The 24,669-nt window shown below is 44.9% G+C and overlaps 1 protein-coding gene across 3 annotated transcripts in view; it reads left to right on the top strand.

Moving 5' to 3' along the window:
• ARHGAP26 (Rho GTPase activating protein 26) overlaps positions 1–24,669 on the top strand; it is a 1,013,198-nt gene that overhangs the window by 233,310 nt on the left and 755,219 nt on the right. For all 3 annotated transcript variants that reach the window (XM_063928129.1, XM_063928130.1, XM_063928128.1), the window contains exon 6: positions 22,098–22,208. In XM_063928129.1, the coding sequence (XP_063784199.1) occupies positions 22,098–22,208 (111 nt within the window). The remainder of the gene's footprint in view (positions 1–22,097; positions 22,209–24,669) is intronic.

Here is a 24,669-nt window from a genome sequence, read left to right as displayed (position 1 = left end):
AAGGTGTTTCTCCCGGAGGAGAAGGCCAGGGAGTTATCCGAGCTAGTCAGGAACCTCCTAAAACCAGGCCAGGTGTCAGTGCATCAGTGCACGAGGGTCCTGGGAAAAATGGTGGCTTCTTACGAAGCGATTACATTTGCAAGATTCCATGCAAGAACTTTTCAGTGGGATCTACTGGACAAATGGTCCGGATCGCATCTTCAGATGCATCAGCGGATAACCCTGTCGCCAAGGACAAGGGTGTCTTTTCTGTGGTGGCTGCAGAGTGCTCATCTACTAGAGGGCCGCAGATTTGGCATTCAGGATTGGATCCTGGTGACCACGGATGCAAGCCTGAGAGGCTGGGGAGCAGTCACACAGGGAAGAAATTTCCAGGGCTTGTGGTCAAGCATGGAAGCATCTCTTCATATAAACATTCTGGAACTAAGGGCCATTTACAATGCCCTAAGTCAAGCGAAACCCCTGCTTCAGGGTCAGGCGGTATTGATCCAATCGGACAACATCACGTCAGTCGCCCACGTAAACAGACAGGGCGGCACGAGAAGCAGGAGGGCAATGGCAGAAGCTGCAAGGATTCTTCGCTGGGCGGAAAATCATGTGATAGCACTGTCAGCAGTGTTCATTCCGGGAGTGGACAACTGGGAAGCAGACTTCCTCAGCAGACACAACCTCCACCCGGGAGAGTGGGGACTTCACCCAGAAGTCTTCCACCTGATAGTAAACCGTTGGGAAGAACCAAAGGTGGACATGATGGCGTCCCGTCTAAACAAAAAACTAGACAGATATTGCGCCAGGTCAAGGGACCCTCAGGCAATAGCGGTGGACGCCCTGGTAACGCCGTGGGTGTACCAGTCAGTGTATGTGTTCCCTCCTCTGCCTCTCATACCAAAAGTACTGAGAATCATAAGAAGGAGAGGAGTAAGAACTATACTCGTGGTTCCGGATTGGCCAAGAAGGACTTGGTACCCGGAACTTCAAGAGATGCTCACGGACGAACCGTGGCCTCTACCTCTGAGAAAGGACCTGCTCCAGCAGGGGCCTTGTCTGTTCCAAGACTTACCGCGGCTGCGTTTGACGGCATGGCAGTTGAACGCCGGATCCTGAGGGAAAAAGGCATTCCAGATGAAGTCATCCCTACCCTGGTCAAGGCCAGGAAGGACGTAACCGCAAAACATTATCACCGCATTTGGCGAAAATATGTTGCGTGGTGTGAGGCCAAGAAGGCCCCTACAGAGGAATTTCAACTGGGTCGTTTCCTCCATTTCCTGCAAACAGGACTATCTATGGGCCTAAAATTAGGGTCCATTAAGGTTCCAATTTCGGCCCTGTCGATTTTCTTCCAGAAAGAACTGGCTTCGGTGCCTGAAGTTCAGACATTTGTAAAAGGGGTACTGCATATACAGCCTCCTTTTGTGCCTCCAGTGGCACCTTGGGATCTCAATGTTGTGTTGAGTCTTCTAAAGTCACATTGGTTTGAACCACTCACCACTGTGGACTTCAAATATCTCACATGGAAGGTGACGATGCTGTTAGCCCTGGCGTCAGCCAGGCGTGTGTCAGAATTGGCGGCTTTATCATATAAAAGCTCTTACTTAATTTTTCACTCTGACAGGGCAGAATTGAGGACTCGTCCTCAATTTCTACCTAAGGTGGTTTCTGCATTTCACATGAACCAACCTATTGTGGTACCTGCGGCTACTAGGGACTTGGAGGACTCCAAGTTGCTTGACGTTGTCAGGGCCCTGAAAATATATGTTTCCAGGACGGCTGGAGTCAGAAAATCTGACTCGCTGTTTATCCTGTATGCACCCAACAAGCTGGGTGCTCCTGCTTCTAAGCAGACGATTGCTCGTTGGATTTGTAGTACAATTCAGCTTGCACATTCTGTGGCAGGCCTGCCACAGCCAAAATCGGTAAAAGCCCATTCCACAAGGAAAGTGGGCTCATCTTGGGCGGCTGCCCGAGGGGTCTCGGCTTTACAACTTTGCCGAGCAGCTACTTGGTCAGGGGCAAACACGTTTGCAAAATTCTACAAATTTGATACCCTGGCTGAGGAGGACCTGGAGTTCTCTCATTCGGTGCTGCAGAGTCATCCGCACTCTCCCGCCCGTTTGGGAGCTTTGGTATAATCCCCATGGTCCTTACGGAGTCCCAGCATCCACTAGGACGTCAGAGAAAATAAGATTTTACTTACCGATAAATCTATTTCTCGTAGTCCGTAGTGGATGCTGGGCGCCCATCCCAAGTGCGGATTGTCTGCAATACTTGTATATAGTTATTGTTACAAAAATTCGGGTTATTATTGTTGTGAGCCATCTTTTCAGAGGCTCCTTTTCGTTTTATCATACTGTTAACTGGGTTCAGATCACAAGTTGTACGGTGTGATTGGTGTGGCTGGTATGAGTCTTACCCGGGATTCAATATCCTTCCTTATTATGTACGCTCGTCCGGGCACAGTATCCTAACTGAGGCTTGGAGGAGGGTCATAGGGGGAGGAGCCAGTGCACACCACCTGATCCTAAAGCTTTTATTCTTGTGCCCTGTCTCCTGCGGAGCCGCTATTCCCCCCATGGTCCTTACGGAGTCCCAGCATCCACTACGGACTACGACAAATAGATTTATCGGTAAGTAAAATCTTATATATATATATATATATATATATATATATATATATATATATATATATATATATATATATATATATATATATATATATATATATATATATATATATATATATATATAAATAAATAAAATATATATTAGCGTGGCAAAGTCCGTCACTCTGGACACATCGCTCTCATCGGACTATATATATATATATATTAGCAGATCATATCCTAGTGCTAAGAGCTTTAACAATTTATTAGCTAAATTAGGATGCTATAAACACAATGAAGCTGCTAAACGCATTAAAGCTTCTCTACCAGGATCTATTGTTCCAGATGCAGTCTTTTTCATGACATAAAAAGTAATCAGAGGGAAGACCGCATTTGGCTCAGCTTACTCAAAACTGTGATAAACTGACGTGTAGTATACAGTAAATATGAGAAATAACAAAATCCTTTCCTACCCTTACCCCTGGGGAACTGAACCTTACTAACTGAATCAGGTGTCTTTCTAGTTTTGAATTTATACATTGCTCTTTCCCTAATGATAGTCATGTGATCTGTGTATTGCACAGCCTGTGGCATAGCTGTCAACCAATGAAAAAACTTTCTAATAAAGTTTAAGTTAAATGTGATGTTTGTTGTGATTATCTGTAATGTTGCCTGTGCCCCTGTAGCTTCTCATGTTAGGTGCTGGCACCATCTAGTGGCCATTTCATATATTGATAAACAAAACAAAAACAAAGGTAAAAACTGCACTGTAAAAATTACAGTATAGTGCTTTGACAAGAGATGGCCAAAATTAGGTTAGTCTGGATATATATATAATTATATATAAAAAAAAATACAGTAATTAATCTACAATATCAAACCCTATATAAAAAACTGATAACATAAAACAAAATTTAAGGAAGGTCCAGTTTCCAGCAAATCGTATAAACCTCAAAAATGATTTGTTTCCCCTTCCAGGGGATTGAACTCCTGACTGTGAGCTTGTCAGTTCACTGCCTTAACCAATACTCTGTCAACGGGAAATAGCATTAAAGGCACAAAGATTTTTTACTGATAATAGTTCTGAAAGTTCTTTGTAAGGGATATAAGACCATAACAGGTTCTGTAATAGGAGGTCCCAAATTTCCAGTGGTAGTTCGATCTTTTGTGTGTGAAGTGGGTTCCTAAAAGATCAATATGATGCCTCCAATTTCCTTTAGTGTATATGTAACAGTCAGGGCCAGTGCAAGGTCTCTCTGCACCCTAGGCAAAGCTTTAGCCTAGCGTCTCCTAAACTGCAAACCCCACTACCAGGTGACCAGTAGGCAGCACTCACATGTGGAGAAAACACAAATACCAGTGCCCTCCAGGCAACCCAATGCTGGGTCCGCGATACACCATACAGTTGGCGGCACTTGGATGAATAAATGGCAGGACATGCTGCTGTAAATTCCATCAACGTTTCAAAGCTCCTTTATTGCCTCGTCATCCTGCAGCATCTGTTATATTTTGTTGCTTCTGTGTGGTACACATTTTATTGATGTAAAACCATGCTGACTTTTTCTTGTACTTGTTCTGTATAATTCTCTTGTTCAGTTGTAAGCGCTTTTGTTAACAGGTCCCTCATTCCTACTGTCTCAGTTAGGGTCCGTGTAGCACTCTTCTGTTGTAGAACAGTGCTGCATTAGATGATGCTTTTATTATTCATTTTGTTCCATATAGAAGAACAACCCTTCATATTTTCAGACTTTCCTGTGTCTCCATAGACTTACATTGTTCTTACACCTGTAGCAGTTCTGTTACCTATATTCTGCAGCAGTGGCTAAAAATGGCTGACTGCAGTCCTATTCCATGGGATTAACATACCTGAATCCGCTATAGTAAAATGTCAGACTCTCTATTCTGTATGTGTGTGTGACATACATACATACATACATACATACATACATACATACATACATACATACTTACATACTAAGAAATTAGACCATGATCTAAAACACCAGGTAAAGCTGTCCAGATGAGCTTACAGCCTGAGTGATGTGGGGAACCAGTAATGTATAAGGTTGTTCTCTACCAGTTGTAGCCTCTGTGTGGATAGGGTGTGTAGTTATTATAAGGTGAGGCATTGTCACACTGCTGATGGTTGTGCTGTGCAGATTGTGTTGCTGTATGGTTGTAACAAGGAGAGGCGATGTAAAGTGGAGAGTGAGACAGAAAATATGTAGAATGCAGTAAGCAATTTGCACCATTGCTGTCCCTCGCTATTTTACTCTACTAAACCCTATTTGCTCTTGCGCTGTGTGGGCACGCCTGTGGTTATCTGCCACGTTGTACCTGGTGTGCTTCTTTGGCATCATGCATAGTTGGGCACAGTGCCAGGAGACCTGTTCTCCATGTTCTCAGAAGTAGTTGCTGTAACTGCCGTCCCGAAGGAGGAAATGGAGATTAGCATAGGAGGAACAGAGGTGGAAATGAGAACCGTGACTTCCTCTTTACCAGCTATAGTTTCCCTCCTTCTTCACACGCTTTTAGATAAAATATTTCAAGGCAGATGATTGTGGGAGGTACTGTAGGCACAGAGCCGATTTTAAAGTCACTAACAGCCGTTCAGAATGGTTATTAATATATTTAATTTAATTTAATTTACATTTCCAGCTATGTGCTCTCCTGCTAGTAACCACCAGACCCTGTACTGCAGAAACGAAAGCAGTAAGAAAGTCAGTGGTGGGGCTGTTCCAATGCCCATGTCTCTCCCCCCCACTTCTGGCAAGAATAGATCCAGGGTTAATTTGATGTATTAGGATATTCCCATTGTAACACATTTCTTTCAAACTAGTAAAAGAAAAAAATGCTTTTATATAAGTGCACGCTTTGTTATTGTTGTAGCATGCATATATTACACAGTGGTTTACAGAGATTATTCGGCACCATTACACCATTCCTTGCTCCAGTGGTGCCTACTTCTCCTATCCCTAGCACATGGGGACACACACGTGAAAGAAACAGGCAGCATCCAGTGGCTATCGGGAGAACATACAAACCCCACAAAGGCTGTCTATGACTAGGAGTTGAACTTGTAACCTCAGTGCTGTGATGCAGTAAAACTAGTCACTACCCCATCCGTGTTGCCCTACTATGAAAACCTGCGTGTTAAATCTAGATTTTTGCTGTTTGGGAAATTTGGATTAATGACAAAGATGCACATATTTTTATGTTCACTTACTTAAAATTTCATATATTTACTGTATGAAGTTTGTGTTGGTGCTACATAAACTAATTAGATATTGATTTTGGAATGTGACTAGCCTCAAATGTTTCAAAACAGCGTCCATATAGTGCTTCAGCAGAGAAGGTGTAACCCCCCCCCCCTCCTATATAGAATGTGGTTTACATCCATCCTTGCAAGTGATTTTAACTGTAATAATAAATGTAATAATATTGAGGCTGGATGTATGAGGACATATCTGTATGTTTGAAAGGGGTATTACTTCATTAGAACTTGGCAAGTAACTTCGGTAACTGTTTGCATTCAGCAAATGTAATAATCATTTACTGATAAGAATATATTTGAACCATAAGGGGAACAGAAAAATTTAAAGATCTTATCTGCAAATCAATTGGAGCAGATTAACTGTTAGAAAGTGAGTGGACATATACATATGCAGATGCATTTCAAACCTTCACGCCTTTACAGTGAATTGCAGAACATCCTGTGGCTTAAGTGGGGTACACATGGAGAGATCAGTGTTTAAATTCTAAGCAATCTGACTAGATAGCTTAAACGTTAAGCACTGATCTCTCCGTGTGTATCCCCTACAGCGATAGCGATGCACTGTCCTGTGCATCGCTATTGCCGCTGCTCGATTGGACTGCATGCAGGCACAATCTAGCACATCGCTCATTTCATTGCTGGGTAAAATGAGCGCCCCCCTTCCCCTCCGCTCAGCACACATTGCGCTTTGCTGAGCGGTCACTGATAGATCGCCCAGCACACCTCTGTGGGGAAATCTCCTTGTCAGTACTGGCCTTTCGTCTATTTATGCAAAGCATTAGCTTGGCCACAGGTGGCCACTAATATCCCACCCATTACCTGCTTCCATCCGCTGGACTCTCTATTTTATACAGTATGTAATGGTGTGTGCTCTACAGGAGGATTCAGTCAATCCCATCCAGTTTGATAGAGCTGAATAGAATACATTTGTCCTGATGGGATACTGACATGCTACATTACATATGCATTTATAAATGAGTGTCTTCTACCCTTGTTCTCTGGTGGTCTGTAATGAGTATGAGACCTATATATGACATCCTGCCTGTCATGCATCTCAGCCTGCTCACCGCCAAACAGGCTGCTGTTTCTGGGTTCTGTGACTGGCGATTGAAACTCCTCCTCCTTTGGCCTTATGAGTAGTGATGAGCGGATTCGGTTTTACTCGGTTTTACTCGGTTTTACTCGGTTCTCAAAACGGCATCTTATTGGCTCACGGATGTCACGTGTTTTGGATAGCCAATAAGATGCCGTTTTGAGAACCGAGTAAAACCGAGTAAAACCGAACCTCGCTCATCACTACTTATGAGGAGAGTCGCCTAAGAGCTGGTGTTAGTTGATTTAGTTTTCCTTCTGGACACTTATGCCTAGATTCTATTGGTTCACGTGTTCTCAGAGTGATTTTGCTGTATACCTGGAAGTTGACCCATAGACCTGTTTCTCTTTCTGCCATATAACACCCTACTGGATATCTGGGAATTTAACCTTGGCCTGTATTGTACCTGCTTCGGTATATGCACTTATCTCTGCTTGGTAAATTATCCGGTTGTTCACTGCTGTTGCCATATTGTAAATAAATTCTGCCACTGGGTCCTATTAGAGTGCATAAAGTGAATAACTCACACATTCCTATATTGCTGCTCCGTATTAAAGTTAATAGTGAATTAAATGTCCCAGCCCAGTTTGACTTCTGTCACTGCATAGCCCAGAAGCCTTATTGTACTGCAGAGTGGATAACGGCACTACTTAAGAAGACCATGGGGAAAATGTTATAGCCTGCAAGAATCAGGTATTAATGCAATTCCACATGAGTCGGTCCTTTTTGTATTAAAGCAGCAATAATATAAAAGGTTGGTTTTGATTGAAAATATAATCGTGAATGGTGGAAAAATATTACTCCAGAGTTGTTTAAATTAAGTTCCTTAAAGCATGTCTAGTCTAACCATGTGACGGCTCTGGCAATGTTAGAATTATTTTTTTTAAATGAAATGATGAAACAATCAATTGCAATTTGTGTTTATACAGTATATCATCATATGTAAAATTGTTTGTCCTAAAACATGAAAAATATTTGCGTATCCCTCTGGAACTTCAGTTCCTTTTATAGTCCAACCGGCCTCCTTTACACACAGTCACTGAACGGAGTGTGATTATTTACAGATCTCTATAATCCGCTCCATAACGGTCTTTGGGCGGTATCCTGTTAGCCGCAAAAATGCGGTTTTGTGATAGAATAGGGCTTTTTATCACGATTGCAAAAAGCAGGTTTCCACTTAGCTGCAAAAAGTCTCCATTAGTTTTATCGCACATTTGATTAAACCTACTCTGCGCAGCTGAGGAGTAGCGCTAAATCCCTATATTAAGATTTAACATATTTATTTATTATTATTAAATGCATAGTACAACCATTTGACCCAATTTAAGTGCACAAAATAGTTGTATTATGGCTACTAATAGACTTCTATAACGTTTCCTGTAGAATTACCATTCAAATTCTGTGTTGTGATTTTTAAATAGGATAGGTGCGAAAACGGGAGCGCGCATACCCCCAGTAAGCAGTTTCTGCTGCACTTTTTGTACTATAGTCGCGATAAGTTAATTCGCTGTAAATTACTGCGTTTTTGTGGCTAATTTTATTTCACCCTTTGTTTTTAGTGGGTAACTTGTGTAAGGGATGTGTAAGACCTTGTCTATAGCTTATGAACTTGTTTGCTTCTAACACCTAATGAAGTATATTGTGTCTTTGTATAATTGGAGAACAGGTAGTCTTGGTATGCGTTAGATGAAAGTTGCATTTGCTTATGTAACTGGAGACTTTGCGTATGATCAGTGGGGTGGTTATGTTCAGGTAATTGCCATACAGAAATTGATACTACCTTAAATTCTCTAATTACAGTATTGAATCTTCTTTAATATATAGTGATTTTTGGCAATTTTTTTTTGTGTTGATCCAAATATTTCTAAAAGACCAGTAAATTAATTGAAATGTACTTCCAGTGGAATGAATGGGAAATATCTGCCAATCAGAAGTAATGCTTACATGCTGGTCTGTTGGCTGAGGGAGATACTGACTGCCAAACCTGTTGCAAGCAATAAGCTTGTGACAAAGGAAAAAAAATCACTACAGCTGATCAATTTCCACATGTGCAGACTGACCGGGCATGCTGGTTCTTATAGTTCTACAAGCATACTTCATTCTAACCAGTATAGGAGTGCAATCTGCACACATTACCTGTATTGGGAAGTAGTATTTATGTATTTATTTGTATTACTGGTCTTATTTCTTTACAGTATTTTATTACTGGGAGTTGATGTCTATCCTACATTATTTTATGTGAAAGTTCTGAAGAACGTTGTACCATTTATATTACTATATATGCCGCATCCCAGATTATATTATTTTGTTTTCTCCGTTTACCAATTTACTATCTTTTAATTGAAAGCATTCACAATAATTTATACATTGGGCGGGATGTACTGATTCGGAGTTCGGTGGGCGTGCGGGATGCTGTCTGAACTCAGACGTCTTGTTTAAAGGGGCGACCATGTACAAGGCATGGTTTAGCCTTTTAAAACATCGTCCGAGTTCAGCCTAACTCAGACTTCGTTACATCCCGCCCATTATGTGAATGAAAATGCTGCGACCCATTGCTGTGGTGCTAGTAATGCAGATTTTTTTTCTTTCTCCTCCTTCCCTCCTTATTCTCCTCTTGCTCATACATTTCCTTGTCCATCAGATCCATATTGGTTTACTGTACATACTAGTACACCCAAGTAAGCCAGAACTTGCTAAACCTGTGGCATACCCTTACTTTGCATTTCCTGTTGTGTTGTGTAGAATAAATGAGTCTTGTAGTAGAACACACAGGCATTCAGGCAGTTCGTTACATTGCTATTTTCTCTCTTCAATTTCTTTCACCGCTGTCACCAGCCCAGTAAGTATTGTACTACAGAGTAAGGTCAGACAGCATAAGCCGGGATAATATGTAGTCTTTCAGGTTAGGAAAATGGGGACGTTGCATAAAGGAAACGTCCAGGGATAGCTGGAAGGCTAATAGTGTACAATTACACATGAGTGTACAGAGGTGTCGCCACATCACATTATTGTTTCCCTGCGGTTGTAGATTTAGATGAGAACTTCTGCTGACATCTTGTGGACAAAATAGTATCCTAAGTGTCATGGAAAAAACAAACATTAAAAGGACTTGTGAGTGCGACTTTGGAGGAATATTGTGTGACCCGGATTTACGGCCGTCCTGTTTTTCCCCCACTGTCTGGCGCTGCTGGGTGGTGTGGTGCCTTATATACACAAACAGGAGTATTTCCATTCATTTCCCTCTTTGTAATGCTTCAGTATTGAAACTTATCACAATGGTTTGTTTTAAAGACGCGTTTGTTCCCCAGCTGTGGCAGCGTTTCCTGTGCTCCCCTAAATATTCATTTTATTTGGTTTATTGTAAGACATTAATATTGCTGATAGAGTGGAGACCCACTGTGAGCTTTGTACTCGCTAGTATAGTTGCCCGATAACAATTTGCAAATACACCCAGACAGGGGAGTCGGAATGGAGGGGTAAGGGGGCAGATCGCTCCCCCCAAAACATGAGAGAGGCACCATCCAGTCCAACCGGACCCTCACGCCTGTGCAGCTGCCAGCTTCAGCGCTGCCCGTCTATAAGGAGACATCTAATGCAGCGGTGCGTCTGGCACTGCTACTATAAATTTACTCGGCGGCCCGAGCAGCGCTGAAGCAGCCTTCCTGTGTGCTCCGCCCCCACCTCATTTCCTGCAGTGTCTGCACTCTGTGGAGACTTGCTGCCCGTGGCAGGTAAGCAGCAGCATAGCTGCTGGCTGTGGGGAAGCAGTAGGGAGATGAGAAGGAGGCACTTAACTAGCAGATGTGTATAATGGGCTCTACCAGACGTAATGTGTAACAGGCATAATGGGCTCTATCTGGCGTAATGTGTAACATGTGTAATGGGCTCTACCAGGCGTAATGTGTATAATGGGCTCTACCAGGCGTAATGTGTTTAATGGGCTCTACCAGGCATAATGTGTATAATGGGCTAAATCTGGCGTAATGTGTATAGGGGCTCTACCAGGTGTAATGTGTATAATGTGCTCCACCTGGCATAATGTGTGTAATGGTCTCTACCTGGCATAATGTTTATAAGGGGCTCTACCAGGTGTAATGTGTACAAGGGGCCACTCCCAACTGCTCCATAGTGTTTCATACAGGTGCAAGAGACCTGTCTAAGGTGGCCAGGAGCTGGGGGCGCCAAATTAAGATTTTATCTTGGCCCCCCAACAAAAAAAACGTTCTGACACCCCTGCACCTAGGCAATTTCCTCCTGTTGGCATTGTAAAGGATCTAGACTAGGAGCACCCTGTTCCACCCTGAATCCGAACTATAGAACAACAATGTCTAGGTCGACACCATATGGTCAACATACATTAGGTCGACATTGACAAAAGATCTACATGGACAAAAGGTCGATATATATGAAAAGTAGACACTGGAAAACACACACGCATATGGTCGACGCATGGCTTTTTTTTGTTTGTTTTTTTGGTCTTTTTTACGTTTTCCATTTTTGACTATACATGTCACAAATAAAAACCTTAAGTAACCTTGTGTCGAGCGAAGTGGAGCGAGACACCTCGCCTGTAGCGTGGTGAGCCGGACGCATTTGTACAAGTGGAGGCCCTAGATGCCAAAACAATACATGCTAACCCCAAACATGCAAAAACAAAGGGGTCGACCATTTTTGTGTTGACCTTTTGAACCTGTGGGAACCTTTCATAGGTCGACATTTTGTCCATGTCGACCTAATGACTGTAGAGCTTGTATACCACACCCGTTCCACAAATGGTGGGATCCAAATGGATTGAGGTAATCGCGTTACCTACTGGGATTACAGGAACTGTAGGCCTAATTCATATTTGTTTGCAAACCCCAAGGTTAACATAAAATAAGATGTTTGGGGGTCTGCGTAGGGGCAAGTCTCATTCTGCACATAAGCAGAATAGGTTTTACAATATTGCTCACAGCCCCCTGTCAGCAACAGCATGATTATCATGCTGTGGCATTTGGGGGGCGGCACTGTTCTTCAAAATGCAGGTGTGTCGCCCAAGTTTTTATGGCGTGACTGATCCAGGGTCTGCTGACTTCCTCGTTTTGTGGGCCAGCCTAGGTAAGCTTCAGCTTACACATGCTGACTGGTGCCTAAAAACATTGCAAACTGTGTCTGATGGTGATCCAAGGTTGTGTCCTCACAAATGCAGCAGGAGGCATCTATCTCCTACAGGCGCCTCCAGCTGCATTGAATGTTAATGGCATGTAATTGTACGGCTATGCAGTTCTTTACAAACATGAATTAGGCCTCTCTGTGTAATGCACGCGCCATAGGAGTTCTTGGGGATTTTCATGCATGTGCAATAGCAGAAAAATCTCTCAGCTGGTGTGCGTCAACACTGTGTGCGGCCCTGAGCCAGTCCCTTGTGTCTGCAATGGTAAAATGTACTTTTTTAGAAGTAGTGAGGTTACGCCTGGTAAAAATAAATTAAATAATATCTGTCTATTCTAAGGGTTATTTGACGTGTGGTGCCCAGGCCATAGGGCCTAATTCAGACCTGATCGCAGCAGCAAATTTTTCTCTAATGGGCAAAACCATGTGCAGGGGGGGGGGGGGGGGGGGGGGGCAGATATAACATGTGCAGAGAGAGTTAGATTTCGGTGGGGTGTGTTCAAACTAAAATCTCTAAATTGCAGTGTAAAATAAAGCAAACCGTATTTAACCTGCACAGAAACCGTATAACCCACCCAAATCTAATGGTGCCTACGCTAGGTGCAATTTGAGCCTATACAATGTGTGCTATGTGATTTGTACTTTAGTGGAATGCGATTTGAACTACACCCGAATATGACTAGACTACATATGCGATGTAGTTCAGAAATACCTGCCTGCACATACTGTTTTGCCTTGCTATATGGACTACACGGGAGCGCGCTTCGCATTGCAAGGGACAATACACACAGTGCGATTTGAACTATAAGCAATGCTATTTGAACTAAAAAGATCAAATGGCATGCGAGAATTGTACCGTGTGTGGGCACCATAACTCTCTCTGCACATGTTACATCTGCCCCTCCTGCAGTGCACATGGGGCCTAATTCAGATCTGATCGTAGATATGCTAAATTTAGCACAATTACGATCATTTTGTCAGACATGCGGGTGGACACCCAACAGGGTTAGTCCGCCCAGCATTTCTGGCTCTACCACCCCACCCCCCCTTTTCCCCCTGCACGGGTTCAAAAGCATTGCACGGCGGCAATGCTTCTGCACCCAGCGAGTAGCTCCTTGCCTGCGCAGCTCCTGTGCACTGGCAGGGGGCTACCCGCCGCATCCCAGGTCGCAGCGGCTGCATGTGATGTCACGCAGCCACCGCGGCCCTCCCCGCAATGGTCTAGACACGCTTGCGTTGCGCATGCCACAAATGGATTCAGACTCCAATCGCTGCAGCGATCCATTCTGAATTACCCCCTTGGTTTTGCCCATTAGAGAAAAATTTTGCTGCTGCAATCGGGTCTGAACTAGGCCCCTAGTGTGATACAGGTGGTCATTCCAAGTTGTTCACTCGTTGCCGATTTTCGCTGTGCTGCGATTTGTTGCTAAATGCGCATGGTACGCAGAGCGCATGCGCTTAGTTATTTAACTAAAAACTTAGCAGTTTTGCTGTTGATCGTGCAGCGCTTTTCAGTCGCACTGCTGATCGGTGACTGATTGACAGGAAAGGGGCGTTTCTGGGTGGTAACTGAGCGTTTTCCATGAGTGTGCTAAAAAACGTAGGCGTGTCAGGGAAAAATGTGGGAGTGTCTGGAGAAACGGGAGTGGCTGGCCGAACGCATGGCGTGTTTGTGACGTCAAACTAGGAACTAAACGGACCGAGCTGATCGCAATCTAGGAGTAGGTCTGGAGCTACTCAGAAACTGCTTGACAATATTTAGTAGCAGTTCTGCTAATCTTTCGTTCGCTATTCTGCTATGCTAACATACACTCCCAGAGGGCGGCGACCTAGCGTTTGCAGTGCTGCTAAAAGCAGCTAGCGAGCGAACAACTCGGAATGTGGGCCACTATCTCCACCTGTGAGGAAACTTGCACTAGCAGACCTGTGATTCTGAACAGACATTCTAATGAAAATTTGAAGTAAAAAAAATATTTATTACACTCATCCGCCACTGTGTTGTCTCAATATGACGGAGTCTAATGCAAGCCTGGTTTCTTTTCCACAAATGTAGCTCTAATTCGGCACTGAATGTTATTTTTTACTTTAATCCGTGAGTCTGTGACTGCCTTGTGCATAACTGTTTCTCTCTTGGGCTGCTACGCTACTGCCTCTTTTTTGGAGTTTGTGGATGGCTGGGTGTACCAATAAGGAGTGTTTGGTCCACCTAGTTAAATTTTTCCAGCAATCTCAGGGTTATTTATAATATGTTTAGGGGGAAATCAATTGCAGGTGATAACCTGTTTTTGAGTGAAAAATTTTCCCTTTTCTCTAACATCCTAGTGGATGCTGGGGACTCCGTAAGGACCATGGGGAATAGACGGGCTCCGCAGGAGACAGGGCACTCTAAGAAAGAATTAGGAATACTGGTGTGCACTGGCTCCTCCCTCTATGTCCCTCCTCCAGACCTCAGTTAGAATCTGTGCCCGGACAGAGCTGGGTGCACTTTAGTGAGCTCTCCTGAGCTTGCTAATAAGAAAGTATTTTGTTAGGATTTTTTATTTTCAGAGAGATCTGCTGGCAACACTCTCTGCTACGTGGGACTGAGGGGAGAGAAGCAGACCTACTAACTGCGGATAGGTCATGCTTCTTAGGCTACTGGACGTCCGATCCCAGAGCCGCGCCGCCGTCCCCCTTGCAAAGCCAGAAGCCGGCGTGAGAAGCAAGAAGACGTCAAAAGCGGCGGCAGAAGACTCCAGTCTTCATATGAGGTAGCGCACAGCACTGCAGCTGTGCGCCATTGCTCCCACATTAAACCCACACACTCCGGTCACTGTAGGGTGCAGGGCGCAGGGGGGGGGCGCCCTGGGCAACAATTAGGTACCTCTTGGCAAAAGCAGCATATATACAGTTGGGCACTGTATATATGCATGAGCCCCCGCCATTATTTTACACAAAATCGCGGAACAGAAGCCCGCCGCTGAGGGGGCGGGGCTTCTTCCTCAGCACTCACCAGCGCCATTTTCTCTGCACAGCTCCGCTGAGAGGAAGCTCCCCAGGCTCTCCCCTGCAGAAGCACGATAGAAGAGGGTGAAAAGAGAGGGGGGGCATATAAATTTGGCGTAAAAACAATATATACAGCAGCTACTGGGTTAACACTATGTTACTGTGTGATTCCTGGATCATATAGCGCTGGGGTGTGTGCTGGCATACTCTCTCTGTCTCTCCAAGGGGCCTTGTGGGGGAACGGTCTTCAAATAGAGCATCCCCTGTGTGTGTGGTGTGTCGGTACGTGTGTGTCGACATGTCTGAGGTAAAAGGCTCCCCTAAGGAGGAGAGAGCAAATATGTGTGTGTGAGGGTGTCTCCGTCGACAACGCCGACACCTGTTGGATATGTGTAATTAAGTGCTAAGGTGAATTTATTACACAAAAGATTAGAGAACGGACAGGAAATCTACCCATGTCTGTCCCTCTGTCGCAGAGACCTTCAGTGTCTCTCAATGCTCACTATTCAAAATAATAAACACTGATGTCGACACGGAGATTGACTCCAGTGTCGACTACGATATTGCAAAGTTACAGCCAAAATGGCAGAAAAGTATTCAATATATGATTATTGTAATAAAAGATGATTTGCATATCACTGATGACTCATCTGTCCCTGACACAAGGGTACACATGTTTAAGGGGAAGAAAGCTGAGGTAAATTTCCCTCCTCTCATGAGGAAAAAGAGCGGGAATCTCCAGACAAGAGACTGCAGTTTCCCACAAAGAATTCTCAGGCAGTATCCTTTCCCCACTAGGGCCAGGATAGGATGGGAATCTTCCCCTAGGGTGTCACGTTTGCCCAAAAGGTAACCTGTCGTAACAGCTATTCTCAGGGATCCTGCACAGACCGGCGATTGTGTCGGCATGGGTTTATAGCGCTGGGGCATCGTGGACAGGTACCTTATCAGCAGAGATTGAGACCCTAGTATGTAGACATATATAGATGCTGACTTAAGAGATTTTTATATATATATATATATATATATATATATATATATATATATATATATATATGACATGAGTATATTGGGTCCTAGAGACAAAGCTATGTCGATTTCTGCTTGACGTGTCCTGTAGAATATGCAATGGACAGATGATGCCGACTTAAGAGGCATATGGAAGGCTGAGGATTGTGTGGAGAAGGGTTCTCGAACCTGGTCTCCACAGCTATAGCTGGTAATTCTGATATTTTGCCTTATATTCCTGCACAGCCTAGGAAAGCACGACATTATCAAATGCAGCCTTTAGAACAAAGAAACAAGAAAGTCCGAGGTGCGTCCTTTCTTGCCAGAGGCGAGGGCAGAGGAAAGAAGCTGCACAACACAGCTAGGTCCCAGGAACAGAAGTCCTCCCCGGCCTCTACAAAAATGCACCGCATGTCGCTGGGGCTCCACAGGCAGAGCTAGGCCCGGTGGGGGCACGCCTGCGTAAGTTCAGCCACAAGTGGGTTCACTCCCTGTTAGATCCCTGGGCAATAGATATTGTGTCTCAGGGATGCAAGATAGACTTTGAGAAGATGCCCCCTCACCGACTGCCCTGCCGGCTTCCCCCCACGAGAGGGAAACAGTGTTAATTGCAATTCACAAATTGTATCTTCAGCAGGTGGTGGTCAAGGTTCCCCTCCTTCAACAAGGAAGGGGTTATTAGTCGACCATGTTTGTAGTACCGAAACCGGACGGTTCGGTCAGACCCATATTGAATTTAAAATCCCTGAACATATACCTGAAAAGGTTCAAGTTCTAGATGGAATCGCTCAGAGCGCTCATCGAAAGCCTGGAAGGGGGGGATTTTACGGTGTCTCTGGACATAAAGGATGCATACCTTCATGTCCCCATTTATCCACCTCATCAGGCGTGCCTCAGATTTGTGGTACAGGATTGTCATTACCCATTCCAGACGTTGCCGTTTGGTCTGTCCACGGCACCGAGAATATTTACCAAGGTAATGGCAGAAATGATGGTGCTTCTGCGAAAGCAAGGAGTCACAATTATCCCATACTTGGACGATCTCCTCATAAAGGCAAGGTCCAGAGAGCAGTTGCTGTTCAGCGTAGCACACTCTCGGGAAGTGTTGCAACAGCACGGCTGGATTCTGAATACTCAAGTTGCAGCTGATTCCTACGACGCGTCTGCCCTTCCTGGGCATGATTCTGGACACAGACCAGAAGAAGGTTTTTCTCCCGGCGGAGAAGGCTCAGGAGCTCGTGACTCTGGTCAGAGGCCTCTTAAAACCAAAACAGGTGTCTGTACATCAATGCACGCGAGTCCTGGGAAAGATGGTGGCATCATACGAAGCCATTCCCTTCTGCAGGTTCCATGCGAGGACCTTTCAGTGGGATCTGTTGGACAGGTGGTCCGGATCGCATCTTCAGATGCAGCGGCTGATCACCCTATCCCCCAGGGCCAGGGTGTCTCTTCTGTGGTGGCTGCAGAGTGCTCACCTTATCGAGGGTCGCAGGTTCGGCATTCAGGACTGGGACCTGATGACCACGGATGCAAGCCTCCGAGGGTGGGGGGCAGTCACACAGGGAAGAAATTTCCAGGGTCTGTGGTCAAGTCAGGAGACTTGTCTGCACATCAAAATCCTGGAACTAAGGGCCATATACAACGCCCTACGTCAAGCGGAGCCTCTGCTTCGCAACCAACCGGTGCTGATTCAGTCAGACAACATCACCGCAGTGGCTCATGTAAACCGCCAAGGCGGCACAAGGAGCAGGGTGGCGATGGCCGAAGCCACCAGAATTCTTCGCGGGGCAGAGAATCACGTAAAAGCACTGTCAGCAGTGTTCATTCTGGGAGTGGACAACTGGGAAGCAGACTTCCTCAGCAGGCACAACCTCCACCCGGGAGAGTGGGGACTTCATCAATAAGTCTTCACACAGATTACAAGTCGTTGGGAACTGCCACAGGTGGACATGATGGCATCCCACCTCAACAAAAAGCTACAAATGTATTGCGCCAGGTCAAGAGACCCTCAGGCGATAGCTGTGGACGCACTTGTGACACCGTGGGTGTTCCAGTCGGTTTGTGTTTCCTCCTCTTCCTCTCATACCCAAGGTGCTGAGAATCGTAAGAAAAAGAGGAGTGAGAACAATACTCATTGTTCCGGATTGGCCAAGAAGGACTTGGTATCCGGAACTGCAAGAAATGCTCACAGAGGACCCATGGCCTCTGCCTCTCAGACAGGATCTGTTGTAACAGGGGCCCTGCCTGTTCCAAGACTTACCGCGGCTGCGTTTGACGGCATGGCGGTTGAACGCCGGATCCTAGCAGAAAAAGGCATTCCGGATGAGGTTATTCCTACGCTAATAAAGGCTAGGAAGGACGTGACGGCTAAGCATTATCACCGTATATGGCGAAAATATGTTGCTTGGTGTGAGGCCAGGAATGCCCCTCACACCAGCTGGGCCGTTTCCAGCTGGGCCGTTTCCTTCACTTCCTACAGTGAAGGAATTCCAGCTGGGCAGTTTCCTTCACTTCCTACAGTCGGGAGTGACTTTGGGCTTAAAATTGGGGTCCATTAAGGTCCAGATTTCAGCCCTAACCATTTTCTTTCAAAAGGAACTGGCTTCTCTTCCTGAAGTTCAGACGTTGTAAAGGGAGTGCTGCATATTCAGCCCCTTTTGTGCCACCAGTGGCACCTCGGGATCTTAACGTTGTGTTGAGTTTCCTGAAATCACACTGGTTTGAGCCACTTAAAACCATGGAGTTAAAATATCTCACGTGGAAGGTGGTCATGCTGTTGGCCTTAGCATTGGCTAGGCGTGTGTCAGAATTGGCGGCTTTGTCACATAAAAGCCCCTATCTGGTTTTCCATATGGACAGGGCAGAATTACGGACTCGTCCGCAATTTCTGCCAAAAGTGGTGTCATCTTTTCATTTGAACCAACCTATTGTGGTGCCTGCGGCTACTCGTGACTTGGAGGATGCCAAGTTACTAGAGGTAGTCAGGGCTTTGAAGGTGTATGTAGCCAGAACGGCTGGAGTCAGGAAAACTGAGTCGCTGTTTATCCTATATGCATCCAACAAGCTGGGTGCTCCTGCTTCAAAGCAAACTATTGCTCGCTGGATCTGTAACACAATTCAGCAGGCTCATTCTGCGGCTGGATTGCCGCCTCCAAAATCAGTAAAAGCCCATTCCACAAGGAAGGTGGGCTCTTCTTGGGCGGCTGCTCGAGGGGTCTCGGCATTACAGCTTTGCCGAGCAGCTACTTGGTCGGGTTCAAACACTTTTGCAAAATTCTACAAGTTTGATACCCTGGCTGAGGAGGACCTTGTGTTTGCTCATTCGGTGCTGCAGAGTCATCCGCACTCTCCCGCCCGTTTGGGAGCTTTGGTATAATCCCCATGGTCCTTACGGAGTCCCCAGCATCCACTAGGACGTTAGAGAAAATAAGATTTTACTTACCGGTAAATCTATTTCTCGTAGTCCGTAGTGGATGCTGGGCGCCCATCCCAAGTGCGGACTTCTTCTGCAATGCTTGTATATAGTTATTGCTTACATAAGGGTTATGTTATGGTTGCATCAGGTTGGTCTGATGCTCTGTTGTTGTTCATACTGTTAACTGGGTAAGTTTATCACGAGTTATACGGTGTGATTGGTGTGGCTGGTATGAGTCTTACCCTGGATTCCAAAATCCTTTCCTTGTACTGTCAGCTCTTCCGGGCACAGTTTCCTTAACTGAGGTCTGGAGGAGGGACATAGAGGGAGGAGCCAGTGCACACCAGTAGTCCTAATTCTTTCTTAGAGTGCCCTGTCTCCTGCGTAGCCCGTCTATTCCCCATGGTCCTTACGGAGTCTCCAGCATCCACTATGGACTACGAGAAATAGATTTACCGGTAAGTAAAATCTTATTTTTTTTTTTATTTTTTTTGTGAAAAGTGGTTATTGGCCAATTCATGCGATAATTCTCCATAGGATGTAAGGTAAAAAAAATTTCACCACCTCCTGATCAGGTCTAAAGTTAGGGAAAAGGTCTATTTTAAGATAAATATGTCAGGACTTGATTCAGAATCACCGGGGCACCCTCCCTAATGATTAATTAACCACTTAAATTTTTTAATGATCTTAATTTGGCCAATAATGACGTCATTTTTGTGGCAAAAATGTGCATAATACAGGAAAATGGGTTACTTGATGCTTGACAGGTATATGGGTGCTGTATGAATGGGACAGGTGTTTCTTAAGATTGCAGGTGCGTGTTAGGTGTTTTTTTTTTTTTTTTAAGATTTTTTTAAAAGTGTATATAAATGACACAAATATATACTTATAGGCATTTTTATACACACCTAATTTAAGTAGAGCATTTGTTTTGCAGAAAAACACTATTTCCCCCCCACTGTTTTAGAAAAGCTTATAACAGACATTTGACACAATGTAAGAACCCCAAATGCTTTTATTATGGCTACTGATAGGCTTATGTACTGTTATCCAATATTAGTTTGTCTTTTTCAGGAGTACATGCAGATTTTCCCATTTTCACCTATACTTGTGTAATACCAGCAAGAATGGGGTGAAACACTTAACACCCATTTTCTGTTTGGATTGCACTATGATTATTCGCATAAAGGTGTTAAGTGAAATTAATTGGCGATATGCACAATAAGCTATCATCTGTGAAACCCATGAAAACGTTTCACTTTCGCCAGTAATTTATTTCCTCCCTTAAGCCGGAATTATGTATAGTTTGATAAAACACTTGCCTAGTCACCTAAAATCATGCCCATATAATAAGAAACAGCAGGGCTCTATTAAAGGGAGTGATTCAGCAGAAGTATATAGGGTCGGACTGGCCCACTGGGTTACAGAGGAAATTCCTGGTGGGCCCCTTTACATGAGGGCCCAAACCCCGCCTTTATGTTCGATTCCAAAGTATGCACTCAAATTATACTTTGGTACACTTAGGATCAGTTACCTGGTAGAGCAGGAACACGGTGCTTGATTTGAAACTACACCAAGATTCGCCCTCCTGCCAATCAAAATGAGTGGTTATATAAAGAGATCTGAGGCTTTCTTGTATGAAAAATACTTTTGAAATGTAGCATACTAATGGGCCCTACACACATACCGATCCGCCGCCGAGCTGCCCGACGTCCATATTGGCCTGCATGCACAGGTGATGGGGCACCAGCGATGAACGAGCGCGGGGCCGCGTATCGTTCATCGCTGGTGCATCCACACTGAAAGATATGAATGGTATTTCGTTCATTAATGAACGAGATCGTTCATATCTTTCACTAAAATCGCGCAGTGTGTAGGGCCCATACGACTGGAGTTGTAAAAGAAAAATTAAGTAATCCTAGTGGTATTAAGTTAGATAATTTAACCTATATAATATTTATTATTATTATTATTATTATTAATACAAAACTATTCCAGAGTGTGCTAAAATGGAATACAGTTGTATTAGATCCGAATTCTCAAATATTCACACTGGTACGTCCATCAGTAGTAGAACTTCTTTTTGTGTATAGATCCTCTTCTTTCTCTGTCAAATAAGTCCAATAGTAGACGAGAGAGCAATCCTGTAAAAGATATCTCCTCATCAGAAAGATCACCCCCAAAAAAAAGCCAAATGGCCAATCAGTAAGAGAAGCCAAATATTTATTCTAATTTGTAAAATATATGATTCAGCAATTTTTTTTAAAACCAATAGTTTTGCATACACTATTTTTGTCACATAACTATATCGCTTTTATTGGTTGGTTAATGATTGGTTTAAAAAAATGACTGATCCATCTCCCCTTAGTGTTAAACTTTTCTCTTCCCTTCTAAGGAGGTAAGTGTCTATTTTTACTATTCTTTAATCAAAAACAGGTCAATGGTAAAATGCAGTAATGTGTTTTTATTCCCACACCTCAGAATACAGGAATGTTTGCAGTCAGATTCCAAGCTATTGGCTTTGTTGAAGTAGAACTGATGAAGGCAATATATTCTGTTCTCTTATTTCAGGCCGACAGCCAGGTGGACCAGATGAGGCAGCATTTCTATGAGGTGTCACTGGAATATGTTTTGAAGGTCCATGAAGTTCAAGAGCGGAAAATGTTTGAGTTTGTGGAGCCAGTAAGTTTTCTGGTTGCATGTATCTTGGCCTCTGCGCTAAGGGTAGCTGTATCCAATAGATTCCCAACATCCGTGTTCTTTCCTCTAATTCCACAAGGAATATAGTAACACCTGTGCAAGTGCCACTAAACTCTGAATGACCAGGTAATATAGTGGTACCAAAGGGGTGTTCTTGGTGTAAATATTTTATTATTATTATTATTATTTTCTCTAACGTCCTAAGTGGATGCTGGGGACTCCGTAAGGACCATGGGGAATAGCGGCTCCGCAGGAGACTGGGCACAAAAGTAAAAGCTTTAGGACTACCTGGTGTGCACTGGCTCCTCCCCCTATGACCCTCCTCCAAGCCTCAGTTAGATTTTTGTGCCCGAACGAGAAGGGTGCACACTAGGTGGCTCTCCTGAGCTGCTTAGTGAAAAGTTAGTTTTAGGTTTTTTATTTTCAGTGAGACCTGCTGGCAACAGGCTCACTGCACCGAGGGACTAAGGGGAGAAGAAGCGAACTCACCTGCGTGCAGAGTGGATTGGGCTTCTTAGGCTACTGGACATTAGCTCCAGAGGGACGATCACAGGCCCAGCCATGGATGGGTCCCAGAGCCGCGCCGCCGGCCCCCTTACAGAGCCAGAAGACTGAAGAGGTCCGGGAAATCGGCGGCAGAAGACGTCCTGTCTTCAATAAGGTAGCGCACAGCACCGCAGCCGTGCGCCATTGCTCTCAGCACACTTCACACTCCGGTCACTGAGGGTGCAGGGCGCTGGGGGGGGCGCCCTGAGACGCAATAAAAACACCTTAGATGGCTAAAAATACATCGCATATAGCTCCTGGGCTATATGGATGCATTTAACCCCTGCCAGTTTTTCCTTAAAAAAGCGGGAGAAAGGCCGCCGAGAAGGGGGCGGAGCCTATCTCCTCAGCACACAAGCGCCATTTTCCCTCACAGCTCCGTTGGAGGGAAGCTCCCTGGCTCTCCCCTGCAGTCCTGCACTACAGAAACAGGGTAAAACAAGAGAGGGGGGGCACTAAATTTGGCAGATTAATAATACAGCAGCTATATAAGGGAAAAACACTTATATAAGGTTATCCCTGTATATATATAGCGCTCTGGTGTGTGCTGGCAAACTCTCCCTCTGTCTCCCCAAAGGGCTAGTGGGGTCCTGTCCTCTATCAGAGCATTCCCTGTGTGTGTGCTGTGTGTCGGTACGTTGTGTCGACATGTATGAGGAGGAAAATGGTATGGAGGCGGAGCAATTGCCTGTAATAGTGATGTCACCCCCTAGGGAGTCGACACCTGACTGGATGGTCGTATGGAAGGAATTACGTGATAGCGTCAGCACTTTACAAAAGACTGTTGACGACATGAGACAGCCGGAAAAACAGTTAATACCTGTCCAGGCGTCTCAAACACCGTCAGGGGCTCTAAAGCGCCCGTTACCTCAGATGGTCGACACAGACCCAGACACGGACACTGACTCCAGTGTCGACGGTGAGGAAACAAACGTATTTTCCAGTAGGGCCACACGTTACATGATCACGGCAATGAAGGAGGTTTTGAACATTTCTGATACTACAAGTACCACAAAAAAGGGTATTATGTGGGGTGTGAAAAAACTACCCGTAGTTTTTCCTGAATCAGATGAATTAAATGTGTGTGATGAAGCGTGGGTTTCCCCCGATAAAAAACTGCTAATTTCAAAAAAATAATTGGCATTATACCCTTTCCCGCCAGAGGTTAGGGCGCGTTGGGAAACACCCCCTAGGGTAGATAAGGCGCTCACACGCTTATCAAAACAAGTGGCGTTACCGTCTCCGGATACGGCCGCCCTCAAGGAGCCAGCTGATAGAAAGCTGGAAAATATCCTAAAAAGTATATACACACATACTGGTGTTATACTGAGACCAGCAATCGCCTCAGCCTGGATGTGCAGTGCTGGGGTGGCTTGGTCGGATTCCCTGACTGAAAATATTGATACCCTGGACAGGGACAGTATATTATTGACTATAGAGCATTTAAAGGATGCATTTCTATATATGCGAGATGCACAGAGGGATATTTGCACTCTGGCATCAAGAGTAAGTGCGCTGTCCATTTCTGCCAGAAGAGGGTTATGGACGCGACAGTGGTCAGGTGATGCGGATTCCAAACGGCATATGGAAGTATTGCCGTATAAAGGGGAGGAGTTATTTGGGGTCGGTCTATCGGACCTGGTGGCCACGGCAACGGCTGGGAAATCCACCTTTTTACCCCAGGTCACCTCTCAGCAGAAAAAGACACCGTCTTTTCAGGCTCAATCCTTTCGTCCCCATAAGGGCAAGCGGGCAAAAGGCCACTCATATCTGCCCCGGGGCAGAGGAAGGGGAAAAAGACTGCAGCAGGCAGCCTCTTCCCAGGAACAGAAGCCCTCAGCATGACGCTGGGGCCTTACAAGCGGACTCAGGTACGGTGGGGGGTCGTCTCAAGAAT

The sequence above is a fragment of the Pseudophryne corroboree genome, chromosome 6 (assembly GCF_028390025.1).
Source record: "Pseudophryne corroboree isolate aPseCor3 chromosome 6, aPseCor3.hap2, whole genome shotgun sequence".
In the NCBI taxonomy this organism is placed as follows: Eukaryota; Metazoa; Chordata; class Amphibia; order Anura; family Myobatrachidae; genus Pseudophryne; species Pseudophryne corroboree.
Note: the sequence above shows the minus strand (reverse complement) of the source record. Positions and strands in the feature narration are given on the sequence as shown.